At 41.0% G+C, this 26,757-nt stretch overlaps 1 protein-coding gene across 5 annotated transcripts; it reads right to left on the bottom strand.

Moving 5' to 3' along the window:
• Positions 1-296: 296 nt before the first annotated feature.
• abl1 (c-abl oncogene 1, non-receptor tyrosine kinase) lies at positions 297-26,107 on the bottom strand (the record flags this gene model as incomplete). 5 transcript variants are annotated; one of them, XM_083902671.1, is made up of 11 exons in its annotated part: positions 297-2,080; positions 2,356-2,484; positions 2,582-2,671; positions 2,762-2,914; positions 3,279-3,463; positions 3,961-4,138; positions 4,338-4,422; positions 4,952-5,224; positions 7,534-7,829; positions 8,638-8,802; positions 25,951-26,107. In XM_083902671.1, the coding sequence occupies 11 exons, from the start codon at positions 26,075-26,077 to the stop codon at positions 423-425; spliced, it is 3,339 nt and encodes a 1,112-aa protein (XP_083758797.1). In that variant the 3' UTR covers positions 297-422. The 5 variants fall into 5 exon arrangements, with proteins under 5 accessions (XP_083758797.1, XP_083758795.1, XP_083758796.1 ...); XM_083902669.1 differs by having other exon boundaries at positions 297-2,074; positions 25,951-26,077; XM_083902670.1 differs by having other exon boundaries at positions 2,362-2,484; positions 25,951-26,077.
• Positions 26,108-26,757: the final 650 nt, after the last annotated feature.

The raw sequence follows: 26,757 nt of genomic DNA, 5'->3' as shown, positions 1-26,757 counted from the left end.
GGAAACAAATATCACAGGCTTTTTTTCTACTTGTGTCACCAATAAAGGGGGGGAAACACGTCGACTATAAGACATGATGATTGGTAAAAAGTCATGTTGATCAAAAAAATTGTCCCCTTGAGCCTCCTGAAGGCCAAAAAGACACTGTTCATTCATAGTTAAGGCTTTTCAATATTGCAAACTGTGTCCAACAATGTCAGCAGACAAATTCCTTTGATTCAATCCACTATAACCACAGGCTTACGTGTTCTGTAGTGTGAACCTACACTCTGCTGCTGCTGCTGCTCTCAGGCAGACTTTACCCTCAGCTCTCCAACACGAGCTCAACATGAACCACAGTTCACGGAAAATGCCCAGAAAAACAGGGTAGAGGGAGATACAGTATCAGTTTAGTGTGGTAATACTGGAACGCTTTAAAGGTGCTACCTCTGAACAATGTCACTTATTTCTTTGACAGAGGAAAGCAGCTTGCTAAAGTCCTGCTGTGAATTGGCGCCCCCTGTCGCAGTGGGGCAGATTTGCAGCTCTCGCAGGCTGCTCTCGAGCTTGTTGATGGCCTCGCGGAAGGCGAACTTGTTCCTCATCTGCTGGATGGAGTCGACGTAGCTCATGCAGTATTTGGACAGGTTCTTGCCGGCCTCCAGCACGGCGCTGTGGCTACCCGTCTGCTCCGAATTGCGGCAGATGGCCGCCTGCAGCAGCTTGGTGCCGTCCAGCACCATGTCGCGAGTCACGGCTGAGTTGGGGGTGCGCTCAGAGGCCTGCCGGGGTGCAGTCTTGCGGAGGGAGCTTCGAGTCTTCACTAGGGGAATAAAAGCAGTGGGTGAGCTCTGATCCCCAGGTGAGGAAAGGGAGGATGAGAAGCCTCCTAGGCTCTGGCTGGAGAGGGAGCTGGTCATTGAAGTGGCAGAGGTGGAGGTCTTCAATGGTTGAGGTTTGGAGGTGGAGCCCATGGGCAGCTTCTTGGAGCCCTCACCAACTGGTGAGCGGCCTTGGTCACTGGCAGTGGTTGTGTGTTGGGGTTCTGAGACAGATGGGAGACTCTTAGCTTTGATGTCTGAAGTGGGAGAGGGAAGTTCTTGAGTGGGGCTGCGGGAGAACTTGCCTGTTTTGGAATTGGTGGGTGGTGGAGGTGGGGCTGGTTTGGGTTTCTGTAACTTTCCTCTTTCCCTGACAGAGGATGAGTCCACAGGGTGCTTGTTTCTGCGGGCCCTGCACTCTTCTCCAGCTGCACCCAAAGCAGGAAACACATTGGGCTTGAGAAGCTCTGCGTGCAGAGCACTGGTTTTGGAGTTTTCCAGCCCCAGCACACCCGGTCTTCTGTCCACCTTTGGTGTTAAAGCCTGGGGACTAGACCCAGGGCTGTGGTCAGTGTCTTTGCCTATGAAGGAAGAGGAAAGATCACAGACATTTAGACGTGGCGGGGGCGTCAGGGTGCCCATACGAGGGGCGCCCTCTCCTTTCTGCTCATTGGTTCTCTTGCGTGGCAGAGCTGGCTTGCCCCCAAAGGTACCTGAGTCAAAGTGGCGCTGGCCCAAGTCCCGTGGCAGTGTCACTGACCTCCACTCATTGCGATCTTTAACAGTGGAAATGCTAGAGGACCAGAGAAAGCGCTTCGAGTTAGACATAGATTCCTCCTCACCAGGTGGTGTGGTGGCTGCCTTGCCTCCTGGGCCCGGCACTGCAGGAGCTCCCTTCTTCCTGGGGAACAATGATCCTGGGTAGGTAGGAGCACCGTTAGGGATATTGTTTGTAACCAGGAACCTGGAATCAAGGCCATGCGTGGTGTCATTGACAGATGCACCGTTGTTGACACCGTCACTGTCACGAAGATCAGGAGTCACGAGCCTCCTGTCATGGTGGATGTCCATCTCTCTGAAAGAGGAGCTGCGTTTGGGTGGAGCTGGTGCGTTCTTCTTCTTTTTCTTGATGAGGCTGAGTAAACCACGTGTCTTGTCCTTGTCCTTGTCTTTCTCTTTGGGAAGCAAGCGGTCATCCTCATTCAGGTTGCTGTCCAGGAGAGGCCGCTCTTTCCTGGGAAGCATGGGTGATGACACGGATGCCTCAGGGTCAACTGGGTCTGAGGAAGCAGCACAAAATCACCAAAGGAACATTAAATAATTCAAATGCATTGACAGACTTAAAAAACAATGATCCAAGACAGGTCCTAGCAGACTCTGTGGTTACAAACTCAAATCACAGTTTTTATCTTAAAGGGCTTAAAGGAAAATCTTAATTCAAAGTGTTGTTTTAGAGTACACTTAAGTATTTATATCAAGTCATCTCCCATAAATACAAATGGTTTCATGTGTTTGACATATTAAAAGCTACGAGGACTAAGGAAGTCCATGTAACCTGGACTATCTCCATCCCGGTTGTCCATGTTTTTGCGGAGAGTTCTGGTCTTGGTGGGCAGCTCCGGCGCTTGCTGAATGGGGCCCAATGTCGCCTTCTTTCCTTTCTTGCCCAGCTCCTTTTCCACCTCTAAAAATCAATTCAAGAATTAAACAAACATGACAATACCAGACATGTAAAAATTGTGCAGTGTTCACTGATGGATACAAAAGAAACTAGCGCTGACCATCAGAGATGCTGGACTCCTGGAACATGGTCTCAAATGCTTGGTGTGTTTCAGCAAAAGAGGGACGTTCTGATGGGGTCCACCTCCAACCTGCCAGGAAGAGAAAGAAATATGCACCACTTAAAAAAAAAACACTTTCCAATAGAGAAGAGACCCTTGAAACATATTCTGGATACTCACAGGCCCTCATGAGCTCATAGACCTTCTCAGGGCAGCCCTCTGGTCTGTCCATGCGGTAGTCTTTCTCCAGAAGCTCATAGACCTGGGACAAGTCGATGCCCGGGTAAGGAGACATGCCATAGGTGGCAATCTCCCAAAGTAGAACACCAAATGCTGTATATGTAAGCAAATAATTATGTTATAATAAAAATGTTCTGCACACTCAGTTATACACTACCGTTCATAAAGTTTGGGGTCACTTAGAAATTGTGAAGGAAAAGCACTTTTTTTCAATGAATATAACATTAAATGAATCATAAATACACTCTATACATTGTTAATGTGGTAAACGACTATTCTAGCTGCAAACGTCTGGTTTTTAATGGAATATGTACATAGGTGTATAGAGGCCCATTTCCATTGCTCTAATGGTACATTGTGTTCGCTAATAGCGTTAGCTATTTGTATTTGACGAAAGGGCAAAATTATTATTTTAACTATTTAATTATTATTACTGCCTAAACGAGATGAAACCTACCCCAAACATCTGACTTAATGGAGAACTTGTTGTAGGCCAGACTCTCTGGAGCAGTCCACTTGATGGGGAACTTGGCTCCAGCATGAGCTGTGTAGGTGTCTCCTGTCATTAACCTGCTCAAACCAAAGTCTGCAACCTTCACCAGGTGGTTCTCCCCAACCAGACAGTTACGGGCAGCTAAGTCCCTGCAGGAGAGAGGAGAATTAGAGACGAACAGGAGGCAAAAGCGGAACCCTAACTCAGCAAACAAAAAGTAAAACAGTCAAAAATAATGCATGAGATGCTATAAGCTCAGATCCAATAGAAACAAAAACAGGAAAGAACAACAATGAAGAAAAGGGAAAGAGGAAAGTCAGTGGTGTGTCTTGTTGCAACACCGAGTGTAGTTTTAGATTTCTACAGATGTTTTATGTGGAGCGGAGTCACAAGCTGAGTCTTGTCAGGTTTGAAAATTAAAATTCACTTTGGCAAATATGAAAGAGGTAAATCATCTCATTGCTTCTAAAAGGACCTTGTTCAACATGCCAGAACAAACCAGCAACGTTACGACACTGACTTCTCAGTGATAAAAATCCGTTCTCCTGTGAGAATAGATGGACAGTGAGAGAGGGGGTATGCTCAGAGACTAAAATCACATCTAGTAACATCTTAAAGGGGAACCTTTTAAGATAATAACACATACCTGTGTATAAAGTTTTTTTTCTCCAGGTATTCCATGGCGGAAGAAATCTGCGTGGCCATGTGAAGCAGCACCACAGCGTTGACCTCCTCTCTGTTGCACTCTCGCAGGTAGTCGAGTAAGTTACCGTGGGTCATGAACTCGGTGATGATGTAGAACGGTGGCTCCCGTGTGCACACACCTGCCAGGGGAGCAAGATTGTATTATAAAAGACATTGTTATTGAGATAAAAATGCTCATCTTTGAATCTACCAACAGCTAATGTACACAAAACACCAGCTTATTTGGGTTATACAGGAGTGACATTTCAATCTCAGAAGTGGAGCATTTAGAATAAAATTAGATTCAAGTGTAAAAATGGCCAATAAGACAAAACATACCTAACAATTGCACCAGGTTGGGGTGTTTGATCTCTTTCATAACAGCCGCCTCCTTGAGAAACTCCTCCACCTCCATAGTATCCTCCTGGATAGATTAAATGGTAAAACAATGAGCAAATCTATAGACTGCAGTTACACCTATACAGCACCAGAGGGTAGCATTATGCACCCCTATTAGAGTGTTATAGCTAGAGCTGAAACAATACGACAGATTGTTAAATTAATCCAAATTAAACTATTTTGATAATCGATTAAGCGGTTTGAAGCTTTTTTCATTATTAAAACACTATTTCTGATTGTTTTAGCTTCTTAAATGTGAATATTTTCATAGTTTCTTTGCTCCACATAACAAAGAAATCATTTTGGTTTGTGGACAAAACAAGACATTCGAGAACATGGTCATTTCCAGGTTTGACAAACAGTGATCAACGTTTTTTAATATTTTCTGACATTTTATGGACCTAACAATTTATCCAGAAAATAATTGACGTATAAATTAAATTAAATAATCATTAGTTGCAGCTCTAGTTATAGCTAACACAATTGTAATATTCAAAAAGGTATTTCAATTCATCCTTTCATACTAAGGAAACAATAAAAGCTTAGCATCTTACCTTTAGTGTCTTGACCGCCACAGTGAGGTTGTACTTCTTCCACACACCCTCGTACACCTCGCCGTACTGGCCCCCTCCCAGCTTGTGCTTCATGGTGATGTCAGTGCGCTCCATCTCCCACTTATCGTAGTTGGGGGACACTCCATAAATCGTGGGCTTGTTGCGCTTCGGCGCTGGGTAGTGCAGTGTGGTGATGAGGCCGTCGGCCACCGTGGAGTGGTGGTGCACCAGCTCCGCCAGTGTGTTGAAGCGGCTTTCTGATGAGACGTACAGCTGAGAAAAGGCAGAGGCAAAAAAATCCCATTTGAATTGACGCACACAATGAGTCCAGCTCGATCCAGTATATCGACAGAATTTATAACCAACTGCAATGACAGCAATTTCACGTCTATCCCCGCCTATCACCCAATGTCAGCTGAGATAGGCACAGCACCCCCCCGTGACCCTCTGGTGGAGGATAAAGCGGTAGATAATGGATGGATGGATGGACTTTATAAGTACACACTATTAGCATTAGTTAAGCATTAATAAGTCTTGAATTCATAATTTAACACTTGAATACTCATTAGTATGTAGTTTAAAAACACAGTTATAAATGTTTTACTCATCCCATCAGCTGAGGAACAGTGTCCAAAATAGCTGCTGTACTCAAGCAGCCAATCAGCATCCACCTCCAACAAACGAGCTCTTTGATCGACTTACGAGGGACTGCTCTCTCACCTTTCTGTGTGTCCAGCAGTCGCTCAGTACATGAGTAAAACATTCATAACTGTGTTTATAAACGACATACTAATGAGAATTCATGCATTATAAACGAAGATTCAATATTGATTCATCTTAGGAGGAATAAAGAAGAATAACCTTGACTGTAGTGAAAAAACCTTTGAGATTTAAAAAGGATTTAATGGTCAGTTGGCCGCCCTCCTTTAGATTAGACCATGACTATTTAGTCATACAAGCAAACCTTAGTTATTCAGCGCAATGTTAATGACAGAGTCAGTGAGAAAGGCTGCAGCTTGGAGGTGTGCTGCCTGAGGTAACCTCAAATTACTGGAGAAGTCCCTCATACCAGACTCTTGAGTTGTGCCTCAGTCGGAGAATGGAAAACAATATGAGAAGAGGAACTAAGTGAGTGTGTGTGTGCGTGCGCTGTCGCCATCTGTGTTCGTCCCGTTTGTTTTGTGTGTGCATACTTGGCTGCATCTGTCTGTGCTGTTGCGTGTCTCAGCATGGGCGTCAGTGTCTGGCTGCCCTCGCGTCTACTGGACATTATGAGCAGCAGCAGCAGCAGCGGTGCATTCTTGTCATAGCTTGCGTTCCCCAAAGCGAGCTCACCTCGCTGCATCACAGACAGTTAGGGTGACCCATCTAAAATGGCAGTGGCTTCTTGACTTGACATTGCAATGTGTGTGTGGGGAATCCTAGACTGGGGAATTCTGCAGTACATACACTGAAATATGGCCTCCATTAATCTGTCATGACCATCATGTGACGCCATGGACCTTGTATAAAATGTCTAATATAACAGTGTTCCAGACATATTTAATAACCCAAGCATTTCACACTGATGATTTTAACGGCTACAAAACTCACATTCTAATCTCACCTTCTTTGCTTTGATAGAGTGATTAAACTCAATTCTATATATTCTTACAGCACTGGACCAACTGAATGCATTCAATTCAATCACAGTCAATTACCACAGTTGCAGAACAATGTGTAAGATTTTGCCATGTGTTATAATGTGATTTCTTTATTGCTCTTTAAAATATTCTGCCGTCAATAGTGGTATTAAACTTGTCTTTACGTGTTTCTTTATGTGTTACATTTAATTTTGGTCAGTTCTGAACCCCAGTCAGTTGTACTACTGTATGAGAGGCAGTAAATATTGTCAATAGGAGAGCTTAAAAAAAGAAGCATTGCTTGCTTATAAGGGGTGTGCCAAAAAAATCGATTCACATAAGAATCTATTTACTACGATTCAGAATCGATATAAAATGTCCCAGAATCTATTGTTTTTTTTTTATAAAGAGGTACTTTTATTTTTGTAACTTATGCAATGTGATATTGCTTTTATGCAACAGTTACAACAATTCCATTTAAGCATGGATAAATGTTTAAAACTTAATAATAATTTGCCATTCTGTCTTGCAAAGCAGACTGGAGTAGATCATCCTTTGCACACCTTTAGATTGAAGCAGAAATCATTATGAATCAAATAGTTTTGAATTGAATCATAGCCTCAAAAATCGGAATTGAATCGAATCGTGAGAAAGTAAAAGATTTCCACCCCTACCGCTTATATCACATGACAGGCTCTTCACTTGAGGGAGTATGTGTAAAGTGCAGGAAGAAAATATCATTGTAACAATCGATGGGAAGCACCTAAACTCTTTTTGATCTTGCTTAGCCCTCTTTATTTACTTCGTCAAATTGTGCCCTCTTATTCTTCTGTGGTGACCGGGAGTTTTGTGCCACCTACTGTTTATCTCCATGACCCAACTGCAGTGGATGCAAACACACATTTGCCTTTAAAGAATGTTTTAAACTTTAAACTAGCTCGTGTTTTCGCTGATACCTACCTTGCCATCAGACGCAGTGTTAATCCTGTAATGGTAGACTCTGCCCTCATACCGCAGGGATATCGACCTCTGCCCCGGGCTACTCTCGCTCTCGCGGACCAGGAAGCTTCCATTGATGCCCGAGCTGAGCAGGTACTCTGCAGCGTTGCGCGACACGGGCCCGTGGTACCAGCTGTGCTTCTCAAGGCTGTTGACCGGTGTGATGTAGTTGGATGGCACCCAGCCCTGGCCGTTCTTGGTCTGCGCCTCGCACCACTCGCCGTTGTGGTTGTAACCCAGCACACGCAGCTTCTCTCCTGGTTAACACGTAAGATCAAAACTTTAAAGAAAAGAAAAGGCTAGGCTAAGGTACCTGTTTGGCTACACATTACTGAGATTCTGAAATGAATATTTCCACAGCTGGGACTGTTATAAATCCTCCATATTCTTCACATTAAGTAACAGATCACCATAACATGGTAAAAAAGCTGAACTCAGCATGTTCAAGTCAGACATGCAGGAATCCACAGTATTTAATGTCCACTTTCCTTACAACAGGAACTTGGGGAGTTTTCTTTTACATTACACTGGTAATTTGGTTTACTAAACTCAGGAAATTGATTTCTTCCACATTACACTGAAAATGAACTTGAAATGATTCATCTAAACCATAAATGTAGCCAATTTTGTGGCTTAGATCAATCTGTCTATCTGTAGTTGACCATAAACACCCAAACTGAAATAAGATTTGTTTTGCAGTGGACCACAATAGAATGAACTAGAATGATAATGTTGTCCAGGCACTTTTTTTTAGTTTATTCCAGCACATATGTTCTCTCCTTCCTTCCTGTGTTTGTCTATGCAATCCATCTGTGGTATTGTTCATTGAAGGGGAAAAAAAATCCACGGATGAGACCATTGTCAGGAAGCGGGAGTCAGATGGGGATGAAGATAACGAGGGGAAAACAACAGGATGGGAAGCAAATAAGCACATTTTCAGTCACCGTATCAACAACAACTTTCTCTGGGGGTGCAATTTTGCAAAGTTATTTCCAACATTCACACCTATGGAAAACAGTTGTCAGAAATGAAAAAATGCAAACAACTGTTTTCTCTTTCCCTCACCTTTGGTAATGCTGAGAGTGTTGTCACCGCTGGCCACAAAGTCGTAGAGTGCCACAAACAGGTTGGGGTCATTCTCGCTGGGTCCAGCCAACAGGTTCTCTTTGGAATTCCAACGGGCTGCTTCTGTCAGACCCTGACCCTCAAAGTCTGGTCTTTGGAGAGCTTCTGAAAAAAAGACAAATAAGAGAGAGAGAGAGAGAGAGGGAGAATTAGAAATCTGAACACGTCAGTGACCAGGGAAAACATCAGATGATGCATTTCAGCAGGGGAAACTGAGAGTGATACGTAGGTGTGTGTTTGGTATGCAGCAAACATTGTGAAGCAGTTTTTCCCATGCCACCTCACACATGTTAAATGACTCAGTGACTATGTCAGCTCTCAGCCCCCTCCATGTGTCACTTAAATTCTTCTGCATCCCCTCATCCCATCAGCTGTGATCCCACCATGGGATTATAGGAGTAATAAACCTGATCATGTGACCCACACCCACCTGTCACTGCTGTCTCTACAACCCTCATTTCCTGGATTACCCCAGTTCAGTTTCTATTTTCTTAAAATATATGTAGACATATATCACAGATGAGACCACGAGAATGTGTCTCAGCATGAAGCTTCACTGTAATTGTGAAATGAATGTGTTTGCACTCACAGGTAATGAGTTCAGGGTGCGTTAACTTATACTTATGTTAATGACAGGCAGCGGTGGCTACATTATAAAATGTGAGAAATGGAAAGAATGTGGAGAAGAGATGAAGGAAAATGAAGTAAGCGGAGAGTTCAGTTTGGACGCCATCATGATCTCTATCGCGTGGCTTGCTCAGCTGTTGTCACACGCAAGCGGCGTCTTGCGATTTCAAACCCCCGTGTGTGAAAAAGAAAATGGGTGAACCTCAACCATAGTTTCTCTGAAATTCAATCTTTCAATTTCAACATCTATGAATCATTCAATTAGGAGCGATGGTCTGAGGGCAAGTGTGTTTTATAAGAAAGCTATGGCATGCCCTAACAAGAATTTAAGCTGTTCTCACTTTGAGCACACAAGATGGACCAGTTATTCATTACATAATATCTGTCAACTGAAAAAAAACAAGAACGTTAATATTTTTTTCTTTAGATTCACCTGAATACGTCTCTGAAAATGTGAAATTTAATTTGAAGTACGGGAAAGTATGGGAGCGGTTCAAGCTTGTGCTTTACAAATGGATATTAGATTATCAAAATTTTATTAAAAAATAAGTAATGCGATACCTCATACCGTGTATCAGCGCGTATTTTGCCTGAAAGGCGCTATCTGAGTTGTAAAATCAACCAGAATCATCAAGGAATTTGACTTAAGGAAATGGATATGGCTCAACTGGGTACAGAGCAGAGAGCTGACTGAGCATGTGCAGAAGAGTCACATGCACCCCCTCATGATGATTTAGATTTGTGTTGTCAAATCAGCACCTTTTTTGTTAAAAGAAGAAGCAGCGCTGTTGTTCAAACCATAGAAAACTAAAAAACTCAGAGGAAGTAAACAGAATACACCGAGTACAGTATGTGGCTCACAGCCAGTCACATGACATTGTTGACAAGTTGCAGGCACAAGCTAGGCTGGCCAGCCTCGACACAACAAGAGGATCAAAGCTAAACGTAGTACTATTAATTTCTGTGAAATGAACAAAAAAAAAAATCTAATATTCCCTCAGCTATACATAGATATCAATGTTCCTCCTGAAATAAAGCAACAATAGGGCTACATTCAAGATAAATACAAATACAAAACTACCTTTTAAGTCCTAGCTGGTCATTTATGTCTGGCCTTGGATGTAAACTCATCAATCTTGACCAGTCTTTTTTTCTCTGTTCTTTAAACTTCCAAACTCCAATTTGTATTTAATAAGATACAAATGTTGCCAATATGAAGTCATGGAAATATTAGTCTAACACTGCAAACAGTTTCAATAAACTGTACAGGGCCTTAGGATGAAGTCATGCTCACAACTGTAAATAAATGGCATAAGAAACAACACATTTTTTTGCATAAACAAAAGTAACGTGTTCCTAATAAGTGTTGCCAATGAAAATTGAACATTTTGAGAGAAGAGATTAAGATCAGACAGAAGACAGATAAATAAGATCCAGACCTGACAGCAAGGTAGAAATACCATATGTCCAGAGTTTGGCCTGGTTATAAAGTGTGTCCACATGTCCACTTTACGGGCCACAAATACCACAGCTCTTTGTGAGAGGGTGACGGCACACTGACACATGGGCCCAAAACACAAACACTCCGAGAAGATAAGGGCTATGGAAAGGGAAACTCAGAGACCCTGTAACAGACTTACGCTCTCCAGAGCCATGCAGTGGGAGAAATTAGACCATTATTCTGGCTTCTTCACTGAGATGTTACTCAAAAGTGATTAAGTATGAGTGGAACGTGCACAAATATCACAGCTTTGACAGCACCCAAACCCCCCCCCCACCCACCCCCGACTGATGCAATACAGAAATTTCTTCAAAAAAACAGACTACTTGGAAAAAACAACAAAAAACATGATGCCTGGTTAGTTTTAGTCTCAGTCATCTTAAATGAGCTAATTTACACCTTAGATGAAAAGCAAATGCAGCAGTCTGCAATCAGAAGCATTAAACTATTTAACAAACCACCTATTTCTAAGGACTGACAGGGATGGAAAAACCCTGCACTTGCTTATTTCTGTTGAATCACCTGTCATCACCAGAAAGGATTAAGATCACATGATATGGCTCTTTTTGTGGGAGATATCATCAGGACATCCAGGCCTGAGCCTTTTGGGAGGAACGTAGAACAGGCAAAAAGAAGGCAAGCAAAATTGAATTTTACATTGTCATAATGCAAATGCAATATCAATCTTCATTCTAATTGTAACTGAAGAATAATAGTGTGATGTCTGCAAGGCTAATTCTATCTCACGGTGGAGCTTCATCTCCGATGATTCACAACAAAATGTGGATGAATACACTGCAATTAATCCTTCAGATCTAAGCAGGACTTTTTAATCTATTTAATTATCTGGTTGCACAATCTTTGGCACACATAGAACCTTTTCTTCTGATCAAATTCAATTACTATGCTGACAATGTGCCCTGGATTTGTGTTTCATTTATCGCGGGCAAATCAATTACCCCCACCCCCGACCAGAACAACCTAATAAGAAAATATGAATAAGTTACTGTTCTTTAGTACATGTGATCCAAGTACTAGGACATGGTAAAAGAAACACTGAAAGAGAGGGCACAGACTGGGATTAGATCCCCTCTCCTCATAAACAAGAGTTGTGGGACACAGCCAGGAGTCAGATTTCCTTGTATTCTCTTCCTCGTCTCTTTTTCCACTTCTTTCCTCTGCTGCTAGCCAGTGTGTCTGGCCTCCCTCACCCTCCCCTGCGCTCACTCTCTGCTTTCTCCTCCCCATTCTTCCGTTTCCACAGTCCAGAAAAATCATTGTTTAGACTTTACTTGATACTTCATCTTTTATTCTTCCCTCTCATGTCTTGATACCGCCTTTATTCTCGTCCTCTACTTGAAGTTATTCCTGTGCATATCTTCATAGAAAACTTAACAATCACAGCAAAGGCTAAGACACAACACTACAGCCATCAACTAAGCGTTCTTACCTTCCAAATAACAGCTGGAGGAGGATGAGAGGCCTTTCTTAGATTTACACCCCACCAATTTCAGGCATATCTCCAGCATTTTCATTTGTTTTCTTTCCCGTCCTGCTCAAAAATGGTATTGTTTGTTCAAATCAGACGTCTCTTGAATGTTTCCCCCTCTACATGTGTCCAAGTCGAGGGAAAAATTCAAACAAGGAAAAAAAATGGAGAAAAGTTGAAAAAGCACAAAGCCAAAACAGGCAACGGGATATACTATCTTCCTTTTCTTGTTGTCCCTTCAGATCTTGTAAATCCTCTTTCTCTCCCCGCTCCTTTCCGACTCAAAAAGTGGCGTCCCCTGTCCGGCAAAGTCTACCAACTTTCTTTTCTCAGCGTCTCCATGTTTTTCCCCCCCTCTTTGGCTTTTGGGCTTTGATTTGCTCCGCATTTGAAATACACAGACCAATCCAAAAGTGTGGGTCTGGTCCAGAAACTTGCTCGACTTATAAATTTGTCAGTTGAGTGGGCAGTAGTGCAGTCTGAGCGGTGCCATTCCTCTCCTCCTGTCCACTGTTGAGTGTATATCTGAGGCACAGGGACTACTCGTGCTGCAGCTGCCAACAAAGGGCCTCTTTCAGGCTCAGCCTGCTGCACTCAATGACATCAGCTGAGCCGTCCCACCTCCAGCAGCAAACACACAATGAGAGGGAGAGACCGCTACCACACACACACACAAGCATTCAACAAGAAGAATACTAACAGCAGCACAAAAGCACCCAAACTCAATGCTAACATATGATATAAAAGCTCAAAGGGTCTAAACAACGATTGAACTTCCAGTATGAATCTCTGATCTTCCGATGAAGTCATGAGATGATTACGAGAAGCTCCTCCTCCTCCTACTTTCAACCCCCTTCCCCCCTCTCACTGTCTTTCTGCCCCCCTCTTCTTCTCAGCCATGCTTTCCCCCTCTCTCTCTCCAGTCTGAAATGTTTACAGGTTAAAGAATCACTTCTGGAAACAGGCCGAGGTTGTTAAAGACATATCTGAAACTCTCAATCATTGGCAACAAACGGGCAGCAAAGGATAACCTTTTCTCCACTTCACACAAGGCTCATTTGCCACAAAATGGGAGAGAAGTAAACATTAAAGGTCCAATGTGTAAGATTTAGGAGGACGACTGCCAGAAAAATGTAATTATGTTTAAGTGTATAATTGCTTTAAATTTAAAAAAAAGTTTGGTTTTCTTAGCCTTCTTGCGCCGTCATGTTTCTATAGCCAAAGAGACAACCCAGCCAATGCATGCATTGTACTTTCTGAAGAAGAAGAAAAGTACAATGCAAACAAAGAACAACATCCCAAACAAAGGCAACGCCACCTTTGTTCCCTGATGCATGTGGGAAAGGGAGACCATTAGATGTAGGCATGGGACGATTTTAAACATTCACAGCGCGGTTATCCTGACCAAAATAATTGAGATTAATGAATGAATGAATGAATGAATGAATGAATGAATGAATGAATGAATGAATGAATGAATTAATTAATAAATAAGCCATGACCACAATCAACTTATTGTAAGTGCTTTTAATCCCAATAAGGAATAATATCGTACATTGTCCCATCACTAATTAGATATCACTAATTCTTACACACCAGACTTGAAGTAGGTTCTTTAATTTCTCGGCCATCTGCTGTTACTCAGCCTGTACCACATTTTTGTCAGAACTGTGTATTTCTTTAACTTTGTTGAAAGTTAGTCGACAAAATGAAAAGGACACCTACACAAATGCAATTCAATACGATGGCAACTCATGAAACAAATAGTGCATTTGTGGATCTCATGTTCTTACTGGCAAAGACATCATTCAACACACCAATAATTAAAATGTGTCGTGCAGTATACACCACTGTTTTTGTGGGAGATATCAAATATTTTTCAATAAATATGACATTAAATGAATCAGAAATACACTCTACACATTGTTAATGTGGTAAACGACTATTCTAGCTGCAAACGTCTGGTTTTTAATGGAATATGTACATAGGCGTATAGAGGCTCATTTTCAGCAACCATCTCTCCAGTGTTCTAATGGTACATTGTGTTTGCTACTCGCGTTAGAAGACTATTGGATGATTAGAAAAACCCTTGAAAACCCTTGTGCAATTATGTTAGCACAGCTGAAAACAGTTTTGCTGGTTCTTTGAAGAAAGCAAAGTTATTATTTTGAATAAAAGTCGGCATTTCATAATCTTGTCAATGTCATGATAATATTTTTTGATGAATAAAAGTGCAATGTGTGTAATATGGTTTAAAATAATTTTTGCTCATCAAACCACAAAGGACCTGGAAGCAGCTGCAATCTACTGACACGTCTGCCAAATATGTTCATCCTATTCTGTGTACATGTTTGACTTGAGAAGATAAGAGACCCAGTCAAGTAGGTAATTTCATACTGGTGGGAGGTTGGGTTGATGACGCAATGCGAATAGCATGAGACTGAGAGCAAACCCCGTTTACCGTCTGCGCCTTGTCACTGGAATTTCTAATTAGGCACCAAAAGTGATGACTGAAAAAATCTTACAAAAATATATATTTATAGTTTAGAGCTTTTGGTTTTAAGTTCTGAAAGCAAAAGTGAAAGCATAGATATGAAACTTGAGAGTGTAGACATGAGAAATGCCTCGTAATCAATGACAATGCAAGTAAGATTTGAAACAATCAAACCCGGAACATTTTCAAAAAAGAAATAGAGCTGCAACTAACGATTATTTTTGTATTAATCTGTCAATTTTTTGCTTGTTTAATCGATTGGTCCATAAAATGTGTCAGAAAACGTTGATCAGTGTTTGTCAAACCTGGAAATGACGATGTTCTCGAATGTCTTGTTTTGTCCACAAACCAAAATTATTCATTTTTACTTATTTCTTTGTTATGTGGAGCAAAGCTAAAGCTAAAACAATCAGGAATCTTCAGACCGATTAATCTAGCCCAAACTCAGTGAGATCCTGTTTAGTTTTTGTAGAAATCTGAGCACCAGCAATGATGAATTCAAAAGCACTGCAGATGATAATGCATCACTTGACCATGCTAGTCTCTATAGGATCTTTGCCAATCATCAGCAGACATACGTGCAATTTAAAGTTCATTTGGAAACAATCCAAACAAAATCAACTCACCAGTGATTGAACACATCACAAGTCAGACATGGACTGACCTTATTTTGTGCTCGTCTGGTTAATGATCAGGGTGTTATTTTTTAGCATCTATGTGCATTCTTCTCCATGCCTAAGTCTCAGTGGCTTTGTAAGTTATGACCTCAGTGTTATGAACATCCAGTCACACGTCACCAAGTTCTGCATCATCCCTGCACAACTGGCATTGCAACTATTTGTGCTCCTCGTGCGCCATTCCAAAACATCCAATTAAGAAGGGCAGACTTCCTCGGACCTGAGAAAGGCCTGTTAAATCACCGCAGACACACACAGTGTTGTGGAAATGAGAGGATGAAGGGAAGAGGAGCGAGGCTATAAAAGCTGCGGAGGAAAGAGGAAAAAGGTTGCAGATGGAGAAACATGAAGCACATTGTTTGGAGGTGAGCTCATAGTTGTATCACTCGTTCGCATTTTATAATCCGAGCCGAGTATGTTAACGGTTAGCTGACGTACATCCACCCACGGGATAATTTTTTGGCTCTTTACCTCTCATGTACCCCCCCCCCCCCTCCTGCTTTTCAGTTTCCATTCTCCAAACCTTCTTGCAGAGAACAGGTTGTATCCGTAAAATCCCAACTGAGGCAGCAACTATGATGCCAAACTGGTGTCAAATAGAATGCTGACATAAATACATACATCACAATACTTGGTCATGGAAACGCTCCCATACCCTACCGTTCAAAAGTTCGTCGAGTCACCTATACAATTTTTGCATCACTACTCAATCCATACATGAGGGGACACACACACACAAACATAATCACACGGTTTAACAATGCACACAAACTCAAATAATTCTGTCCTTCAAAGTAATGAACCAAGAGTTATTACACTTTAAAACCAAGCAGACATTCTAATTACAGAGAACGGAAAATGGTGGGAGATGAGGAGCGAGCGAGACAAAGACGCGTTCGTTTTAACGGATTTTCTGCACTGCACATGGCTCATCCTTTCATTGTTGCGACTAACACAGCAGTAACAGTCAAGTCTACTTAAATATCAGTCAATTAAGAGCCAGTTTCCATGAGTCTTTCATGTGGATGGATGTATATGCGTGTGCATGTATCTGTTTACTCAGGACTCTGGAGAATGCAGCCAGAGTGTCTGAGGCATGCAGGCCAACAGATGAGGTTAAGGGGTTTAGGGTTCCACCTTATTCTCCACTCAATGTCTACAGTCCACAGGGAGGACAGACACTTAAGAACAAAACAGTGGCTGATCTGGTTCAAGGTTAAATGCTCTAGCGTCAAAACCCTGTTGTATTCAGTAAAAGATGTCGATGACAGTGAAACATGCAAACACATCGAAGGGAATTCAGCTGTGTGGAAATCAGTAAATATATACAGAGGAAAAGACAAATTACTTTCATTATGTAGATTTTTCTCTGCGCTTGTGAGAATCTGTTTTCCCAAAGGTCAGTGATCAGGAGATGAAATTCATTTTGTATGCATGCTCACATACAAAGTCGCTTTCTCTGCGTCCTGAGCCAAATCTCTCTCATTTGAGGCGACCCGTTAACAGTTTATTGTCGTCTTAGTTTACAGACAATCTCCAGTACAGATGAGACGTGACACACAGAGCTGAGGCTGAGGGAGTTAAACCCAGCCGACCTACTGGAGCCATTTCACCGTGATGACAGACACAAAATAGGGCAACACAAACCAGGTGACGAAGCAGAACCTTTGCTCATTTCTCAAGAAGAAGCAAGACTGCAAAAGGCTCAAACAAAACGATCTAGTGCCAAAAATATGTGTGCCTGTTGAGAACTCAACAGTATGGATGTTCGACCAGAGTAAAAATGTCACACTTTGTACAAACAGACAGGCAGGTCAGATGCACACACAAGTATTCATCACTTGTCAGGGATAAAATGCTGTGCTAATCATCGGTGATGAAAAGGTCTGAGAAAATTAAAGGGCACAAAAGCGAGGCCAAAGAAATAGGTCTAAATACAACCTGTGCGTTTTTATGTGAAGACAGCAAGGTGCTATGGTTGTTTTCAGAGCTCCGATAAACTACTCATTTTAACACAGACTGCTGGCATAAGGCACATCTTTTTATATTCCATTGTTTTGTGTGCACACAGGGAGCCAACCTTTTTCATGAGGGAAAAGCAAAGGAGGAAAGTATGAGAGGGATATTTGCAATACTACAGCAAATGAAATGAGCAAACTTAAGATTATGCTATTGCTTCTGACTTGATTGAATTCAACTGATAAGTGATAATATAAACAGTAACACTTACGATAAGGGAAGACATATTCACCATTAACTAGGTGCATACTAACATATATAAGTAGCATACTATGCCTTTATTAGTAATCATTAAGCACGTATGAACACCGTATTCTACATAACATTATTCTACCGCTATTACAACATGAATTAAGATTTTTCCTACATAAGGTGTCATAAAGGGTTAGTATGCTACATATATGCATGTTAGTAAGCAGCTAGTTAATGGTGAATATGTGTTCCCTAATCTAAAGTATGATCATTGAAATGCATAATAAATGACACTAAGGAGATGGACAAAGGAAACAGAATAATTTGCTTTTACAGCTACAGACATTAGCTGGATGCCTGGAGAAAGACCCCATTTGTCTGTATGCCCATCGGGGTTAAAACAGAAACAGATACAAAGAGGAGTGACTCCAGCTACAAGGCTCTCAGCCTGCAGCGCTTGGGCTCCTCTTTGAGTCTAAGTGGATCCAGATGCAGCAAGCATAGCATGCACCCTCTTATAGCGCTATTAAGATGAGCGTAACACAACAAAAAAACAAAGAGACAGGACAGTATAACAGTGCTGGACTAGTCAGGGGAAACACAATCACTCCAGACAACAATGGAATGGGACAGAAAAAACATGGCTAAAGCTGCCCCATGTCAAATCACGGTCCCTTGGACATTTATCCTAGTCCCTGCAGGGGGTTTAGATGCATCTAGAATGATAGGCTCCATAAATGGTCGAAGTGTTCTACAAAAACAGAGCTGGCATCCAAGTTAGCAGGTTGTCTACTATGCAGAGAAAGCAACAGCTGTGTCTGCAGCTTAGTCTGCCTGCTTAGACATGGAAGCAAGAAACGAGTGGGGTTTTTCCCCCCTCTGCATGCATGCATGTGTGTGTGTGTTGGGCCCAGGTGGTGCAGAGCTCCCACACTGCATTCCTCAACTTGGAGGTTCTCAACATGCATGTGAGTATTGTTATACTGCATCTTTGTATGTGTGTGTGCGCGCGTGTGTGTACAGTGGAAGGTCTGCCAGCAAACAGAAGAAAAAGAAGTGGTTATGCTGGTGGCCTCTTACTGTGGCGCCTCAAGACTGACAAACTAGATGTAACATAACAAATACCTGCCCCATGACTGGAAGAGTATGGCCACATAGTTATAATTAAAGTAAAGTGATGACATTTTGCAATGCATCACTGGAGAATATCTAAATCATGCAAAGTTTGAAAACAGAGCAATCAAAAGTGACGATTTCACAAAATATTTAGTTGCAGACGCTGAAATAAATCAAAAACAAAAACAGGGTAAAAGTCAATGCCTTAATGAGAAACCAACATGCGTGCACATTTTATTGTTCTTTGCACAACTGTATCTGCATAAAAAGGGAAAATCTTGCCATTATGATGAGCCGATCATGTCTCAGTTTAAGTAGTTTTATTTTTGTCATGCACAACAAGCTGATGTTTGAAGAACACAAGAGCAAAAAGCAGCTCGAGAGCAAAAACATACCTACTCAAAATGCTAATATTCTTTCACTGCCAGATGTTTATGTTCTGTTTGCCATTTCAAACTGTGACTTTATTGCGTGATCCATTGTTTGTCTGCTGATTTTCATTGATTCAGCCTGTTGCTCAATTGGGCCATTGTTTTCCATGTCTATAAAAAAGTCCTATGCTATGTAAAATCCACTTAATGAAAAACTTACAACGAGAACAACACCAAAACATAAAGGGAGACAATGACAAGGAGGAAACAAGGGGAAGGGTAGAAAAGAGAAGAAAGAAAGGAGGTGGGGGGAGGGAGGGAGGGGGATTGCACCAGTTTTTTGAGAGAGGAATGCACAAGAGGTCACATTCTTCACTCCACTGCTGTGGCTTGCCCTACGTTCAACTCACTCTTTTTTTTCAGTGCAAAATAGGCAATATTACACAATACACCTCCCTCACAACAGATCACATACATGATGCACGAGACAGTATGAGGCCAGGAATCCATCAATGATAGTCACACCGATCAGATAACATAACACCACAACAGTCCCTGATGACAAATGGCATTTTGAAAAATGGTAGTGTAAATAAAACTGACAGTCGCTGTATTAACATGTAGCAGCTTTGGTCCTGGTACTATAGACACTAGCTCACTGGCATTAGCAGAATATGACACTGAGAAAACAGAGTAACATGTGCTTCTCTTACTGTGCCAAATTAAAAATGAGTAAAAAGGGCTTGTTAACGACAGGTAATGATTTCTGTTGATTAATGCATCCGTCCATTATCTAATTCTTTCAAATCAGTCACATTTGACAGAATTATTGTTTTGGTACAATTTTACACCCATTGTCTCATCAATATTTACTCTCACTGTGAAGAAAGGACACATTTTTAGATCGAATGTGTGCTTAACATGTTTTTGAAAGAAGATTATTATCCCTGTCTTGAAAACAAGCCCTTGTGGATCTTGATGAAATGAAGGGCAGAGACCACCTTGACTTCTTTGATTTATAAACACAGCTGCTTTGCTGGTCATCTGTGACTGGTGGTGATAAAGCAGACTCCTTTCCAGGTGGTTGAGACTTGATTAAAGGAGGGGACACTTGGCTACAAGCTAGGTGTTATCCAGCAAGGCACAAATGTGTCTCGCACATATTCTACCATTCAAACGTGTGGGGTCACCTATACAATTTTTTTGTGTTTTCCATTAAAAGTCACACTTTTATTCATCAAAAGAGTTGCAAAATGAATAGAAAATATAGTCAAGACATTGACAAGATGAGAAATAAATAGATTTTTATTCAAAATAACAAATTTGCTTTTGTCAAAGAACCAGCAAAACTGTTTTCAGCTGTGCTAACATAATTGCATAAGGGTTTTCTAATCATGAAATAGCCTTCTAATTAGAACACTGGAGAGATGGTTGCTGGAAATGGGCCTCTATACACCTATGTACATATTCCATTAAAAACAGACATTAAAGAATGTATAGCATGTATTTCTGATTCATTTAATGTTATATTCATTGAAAAAAGTGCTTTTCCTTCAAAAATAAGAACATTTCTAAGTGACCCCAAACTTTTGAACAGTACATATCAACACTAGTTTCTTAATCGGGAAAGAACATTTAGACACCACCAATGTAGGACACAGATCAGATACAAGAGAAGTCCATTTAGTTGAGTTACACAGGGTGACATTGTGTGTGTTCTAGTTCGGACACATTGCCAGTGATAGCAAGGGACCATCCACCAAGGGCCTAACAGCTGTCCTGAATGTGAATTACTATGAGGCGCCTGCTGAGCGGATATGTATGTGGGTGTGCATACACAAGCATGCCTTCACACGTGCGTGCACACACACACACACACACACAAACACAAATACAGACCCCTTCCTTCCATCTTCAGGACCCACAGGGATCATGGGAGGATATTTGGTGTCTAGACTGTATAGATTCCGCAAGTTCCAGCCAAGAAAGAGCCCATTAGAGCCAGTTCCTGCATACACAATGAATGCAGATGCTGCAGGAAACACACACACATACACACACAGGTCAGATTGCCTACCTTCTGCCCCAAATATAACTATATAAGTTAAAGTTTTATGAAGAGGTGAAAAGACTTTTCTTCTAAGTCTTACGCTCAGTCCCGATTGTGTTAAGTTGTCATGTTCAAATCATCAGCTTTTTCTTTTACATTTCCCATGCAGGTCAATATTAGAGCTGCAACTAACGATTATTTTCGTAATCGATTAATCTGTCTATTTTTTTCTCGATTAATCGTATGGTTCATAAAATGTCAGAAAACGTTTTTTTTTTTAAATGTCGATCGATGAAAATCACGATGTTCTCAAATGTCTTGTTTGTCCACAAACCAAAATGGTTCAGTTTTAATGATTCCTTCGTTATGTGGAGCAAAGACACAAAGAACATATTCACAATTAAGTAGCTAAAACAATCGAAAATCTTGTTTTAATAATGACAAAAAAGCTTCACACCAATTAATCAATTATCAAAATAGTTGACAATTAATTTAGTGATCAATTAATTGTTTCAGCTCTAGTTAATATATTAAATCACGTATGCCAAAATCATGCAGAGGTTAATAGAGCACTCTAAATTGCCTGTAGGTGTGAATGTGAGAGTGAATGCTTGTTTGTCTCTGTATGCTGGTCCTGTGGTGGGACTGGCGACCTGTCGAGGGTGTACCCCGTCTTTTGCCCTGTGTCAACTGGGATTGGCTCCAGCGACCTTCATTGGAGGATAAAGCTGAAATCAACGAATTAATGAATGAACACAGAATGGGGGCGAGTAATATGGTGTTTACCCATTTTCTGCCCTGTTCACTTTGCCCCAGCACCCTGTGGCCTTGAATAGAAATCTGCTACTACAGACTGTGAGTGAATGGGGTGTCATCTTCCTTTATACCCACATTGTAATGTGCCTTGAACATACTTGAAGATTTGCCAGGCTGGCCCGCAGGCATCAACCAGGGAACAATTGTGGGGTGAAGCATCAGTAACAAGAAAAGCCCTGTTGCCCATTCTGAAATATATCCAAGAAGCAACATGCCAGAGGTTCCTACATTTTCTATAATTCTACTCATCTGCCTGTTGACCATAGGTAGACTTTTTGCTGGTAACAATTAATAGCTCATCACTTTCCAAAGTTTCAATCTGTCACTCGTGCACTGTTTTCTAGTACACAGTAGCTTCAGAGTGTTTATTGTAAGCTTCATACAAAGTAAGATATAACTTCATGAACTAAATGACAGAATAAACAAAACCTACAATCTACTTTCTTTAAGACCTGGATTGATGTAATGTGTCAGGGCCTTCCTGTATGGCTTGCATTTGATGTCGATACTACTAAAGCTCGTCAGGAATGGGTTTGCTTTGGGGTGTTACAGTTTAATTGTGTTGGAATGCACCTATTGCAAGTCAGCTTTCTCAGCTTTCTCAAGTCAGCTTTTTTTTAGTTGGGCCAGAGATATACAATATGAAACCATGATGAGAGGCAATATGATGTAGTCTATCCATGGCAGCCAATTTATTCCATGGTCACAAGCACACAAGTTAAAAACCATAAATAACTCATGGACTTAAGAACAACACAAAACACTACTGAGTATTATTTGTGAACAAAGAATCCTGATCAAACAAAAATATGAATGCAGAAATGTAGCCAACAGGGGCAATTATTTTCCTTTACATTTATACAAGAAAAAATATCTGAAGGTTTAAGAGCCTTAAAAGGAAAACATCCTTCCTTCACACCATACAATCATAAAAACCGGTATTCGGTATTAAGGCTTCCTCATTTCTTTCTCAGGGAATGGTAGGGAAACAATTGAAAGGCATCAATCTTTTCAACAATGGATACCGTCAAGCCCTATTAACCCCTACTACAAATAAACCAGTTTAAAAGTAATACATTGCTTTTGGACTTCCATTTACAACATGGTCCCACTGTTGCAGTGACATGGTCGTGATAAAGCATACAGATATTGTAGTAACCAATATTAAACTGTAAAATTGATGGCAAATTATTTTATACCAGTCTTCCAGTAAATGCAAATTATGTGCACATATGCTGTTTTCAAACATGCCCAGTTTGAAAACAGCATCAACTGCATCTGATAATCTAATCCATAATCTTCTGAGTTAAACCACATGAGAAAAACAACAACAAAAAACAATGCAAGTGCTGCTTTTTTAGCAGCGTTCCCAGAAATGAACTTCCCTGCTCAGTCCTTACAATGTGTGCTCGCTAGCCAGTGAGATCATACCTCCTTTCTACAGTGCAGAGGGTGCCAAGAGCAGAGACAGGTCTTTGCTTGCCTTTCACAGCCTCTTGTCTCTCTCCCAGGCAGCTGCATGCAGAGGTCTGAACCTGCCTGTGGAGAAGCAGCGTGGTGCTTGCTAGCCGAGTGTTAACTAGTTGGGGCTCACCAGGAAGTAAGAAAAACATGTAGATGTAAAATCATGTGTTGATATTGCCCTCCTCTTCGACTATGACTCACATCCCCTCTCATGGTGTAAACTGCTCATCAGGAAGGGAACACAAATACACCCCATGTCACTGACCCTTTGCCATATTCGATCCATTTACCGGCAAAGCCTTTTATAGTGTTTTTCTGACCTTCCCTGTCCTGTCCCCCTCTGTGTTATGCAAGACTGAGAGTCAGTGGAAAGTAATCCTGCCAAGGCAATCACAGTCCTAACAGACACATTTGGTAAACTTATCAGTTTAGCTAAATGCATGACATGCATCTGTTTCGAGAGCATGTGATCATTTTAAAAGGGCTAAAAAAGTTCATATCATTTTCACCTGAACTGAAGTTAGTTTAACTTAAATATGGTTGTGCAATGATTATATGGTGCTTTGTGCTTACCACATCAGTTCTTTCCACTTAGGATAAAACCTTCTAGGTTTTGTTTTGCATTGTGATTGCCCCCTATTTAACGCATGAATGCATAGGAAAAATATCTATAGTTCCAATTGAACACTCCTGGTTATATTGTGTGTTGTACTATTCTGGTTCATACATTTAGGAGACCACCACAAAGGTGTTGTTATGAGCCAAAACTAGTTAATAACAAAACATCGTCTATAACAAGAAGATGTAATATATATAACTGCAGGTTTGGTCTGAGGCTACAAAATCTGCTTTCTGTGCACAGCCATGCAGCAAAAATGTCACATATTGGAGGATTAAAAAGGTGTTTTAATCAGGTAAAAGACAGGCTGCTTTATTTGGCCATGTACTTAAAGTGTTGGAGAAACATCACCAGGAAAGAAATTAATTACTACTGCATGATACAATGGCGTGGCTCCCAGGAGTGCACAGAGGGGATGGAGTGCTGACAGTCACACTTTTACAATTACTTTCAGATTTGCACTCATCTGACTACCTGCTTAACTTTTCATTGCTTTTTCATGGACACAGAAAATAAACCAACTTATCAAGTGGTTAGTTCCAACTGGTCAAAATGATTTATGATTAAGAAAAAGACTGTATCAGATTTTGGCATATTCTCAGAAATGTTTTTAGAATAGATAATACAAAATGTTGTTTTTACAGCTCTACCTAAATATACCCTTTAATGGTCCCATGATTAAGATCTGACTCTCCAACAATCAAACACAAGCTGGATCAGCCATTTGCCAGCCAACGGGTCAAAAGGACAGTTAGAAAAAACGATGGGCAACGGTGCTGCATGCAAAAAGAGTTCTCAAGCACACATAAAAAAATGCACATTTCATTTATAACACAAGGCATGTTGTATAATGGAACAATTCAAAGACAGTTGCAGCCCAATAATAAGCCTAAATTTCTGTGAAGGACTAATCGAATACAAAACTAAAAGTGGATCTTGCAGCACAATATTCGACTTTTCCACAAACCCTGTCTCAATCAAGACAGAGTTTAAGAAAATATAGGAAACAAATGGAATGGATTATTGAATAGGACTTTCACTAATCAATCAACAATACCATACACAAAATGCACCAGTAAACAACATCCGCATGTACTCGGACTCTGCAAGTTGTCTGATTGTCTGTCTTAGTCGGACTACAGTGGATTGATAGTTTGCAATGTCTAAGATACCAAGTGAACCAATACAATGGCACAATAAATGCAGTTTAAAGCACATTATACACAACATTAAAGTCTGCCTTGCTAAGAGCAGAAAGTCAAAACTTGGTGCAGAGTATTAAAAAAGGAATAACACTTTGTAATAGTGAAGTGACAAACTATAACAACCAAAACCAAGCAACTGACCAAGAAAAACATTCTATCCATCAAACCATCTTCAGGGTTAACATGTGACAAATTAGATAGTAAAGAATGGCTTCGTGAGAACTCAGACTTATAAGCACAGTGTAGGCCGAGTTACGAATTGTTGAAAAAATGTATTATTGCATGCTTTTAAGTGAAGACTTTCTCTGGTTATGCAATCGCAAATCTGTTGTTCAGCCAGCAAGCTGCATATGCGATGATGCAACTGCTGTTGTGTTGATACTGTCTGTACACCCTTACACTTTCTACGCACACATTAATAACATCATCCACATCCTCGTTTTTACTCAGCTTTAAGCAGTTAAATGTCAGTACACTGGCTATGTCATTCACTTGAAAATTAACAGACTGCAGGAAGCCAGGAAGTGTGTAATATGTTACCAGACAATCTCATAACAAACCAAAATGATCAGTGTGTTAATACATTTGAGTTTATTTAGTGATGTGTTCTTACCGTGCACAGTAAACACATTGCAGGGCTGGGTCCCATGGCGTGAAGATTCTCTCTTTCCACCCTTGATGAAGGCCGGCAGACTGGGTCTCCTCTGGTCCCCTACAAACTTCCCCGGCTGCTGCCCCATAAGGGCAGAGTGCCAGGCTGCAGCCGGGACTCTCCAAGCTGGATTAAGTTCACTGTCCAATAGCTGGCCCCCCAGGCAGGGAGGGGAGCCCCTTTCCCCAACTCAGCCTGTCTTCTTGTGGGGTATGAGTGATGCGGGTCACCTTGGCAAATCCTTATTACTCCAGTATGTCTCTCTTTATCATGCATCAATGGAGCCTTAGTGCTTCATATGCCAAATGAAGATATTGTGAGGGTATCTGGAGAAACAAACAGAAAAAACAACAGAGAGGTACTTGGGATTTTACTGGAGGATATGTTGTACTTTTAACAGCAAACGTGCATTCCAGTGCTTTGCAGAATGCTCAACTGCTGAACAAGGGCACGTTGCAACGGACATCATGACTAATCCAAGTGAATAAGTCACACACGTTTCCGTGCCAAATAACTGTCTCCACGCAAAACTTGTCAACATTGTCTTAACTTTAAATAGTCTTATCAATATTATGTTTTTGCAAGGCTTAACAAACATAATAGATAAGAATGTTTCACAGTATTTTATGTTTTATATCTATTAAGAAGTTTAACTGCAATTAATTGGTTCAATTAACTCTCAGTTCAATTCACCTCAGATATCAAACATTTCTTATGTTCTTATTACCAATATCTACTGATTTGAAAACAGCATGGAGGCATGGGCTG

Source organism: Microchirus variegatus (assembly GCF_963457635.1).
Source record: "Microchirus variegatus genome assembly, chromosome: 16".
NCBI lineage: Eukaryota > Metazoa > Chordata > Actinopteri > Pleuronectiformes > Soleidae > Microchirus > Microchirus variegatus.
The sequence above is the reverse complement of the archived record's forward strand: the minus strand, read 5'-3'. Positions and strand labels throughout refer to the sequence as shown.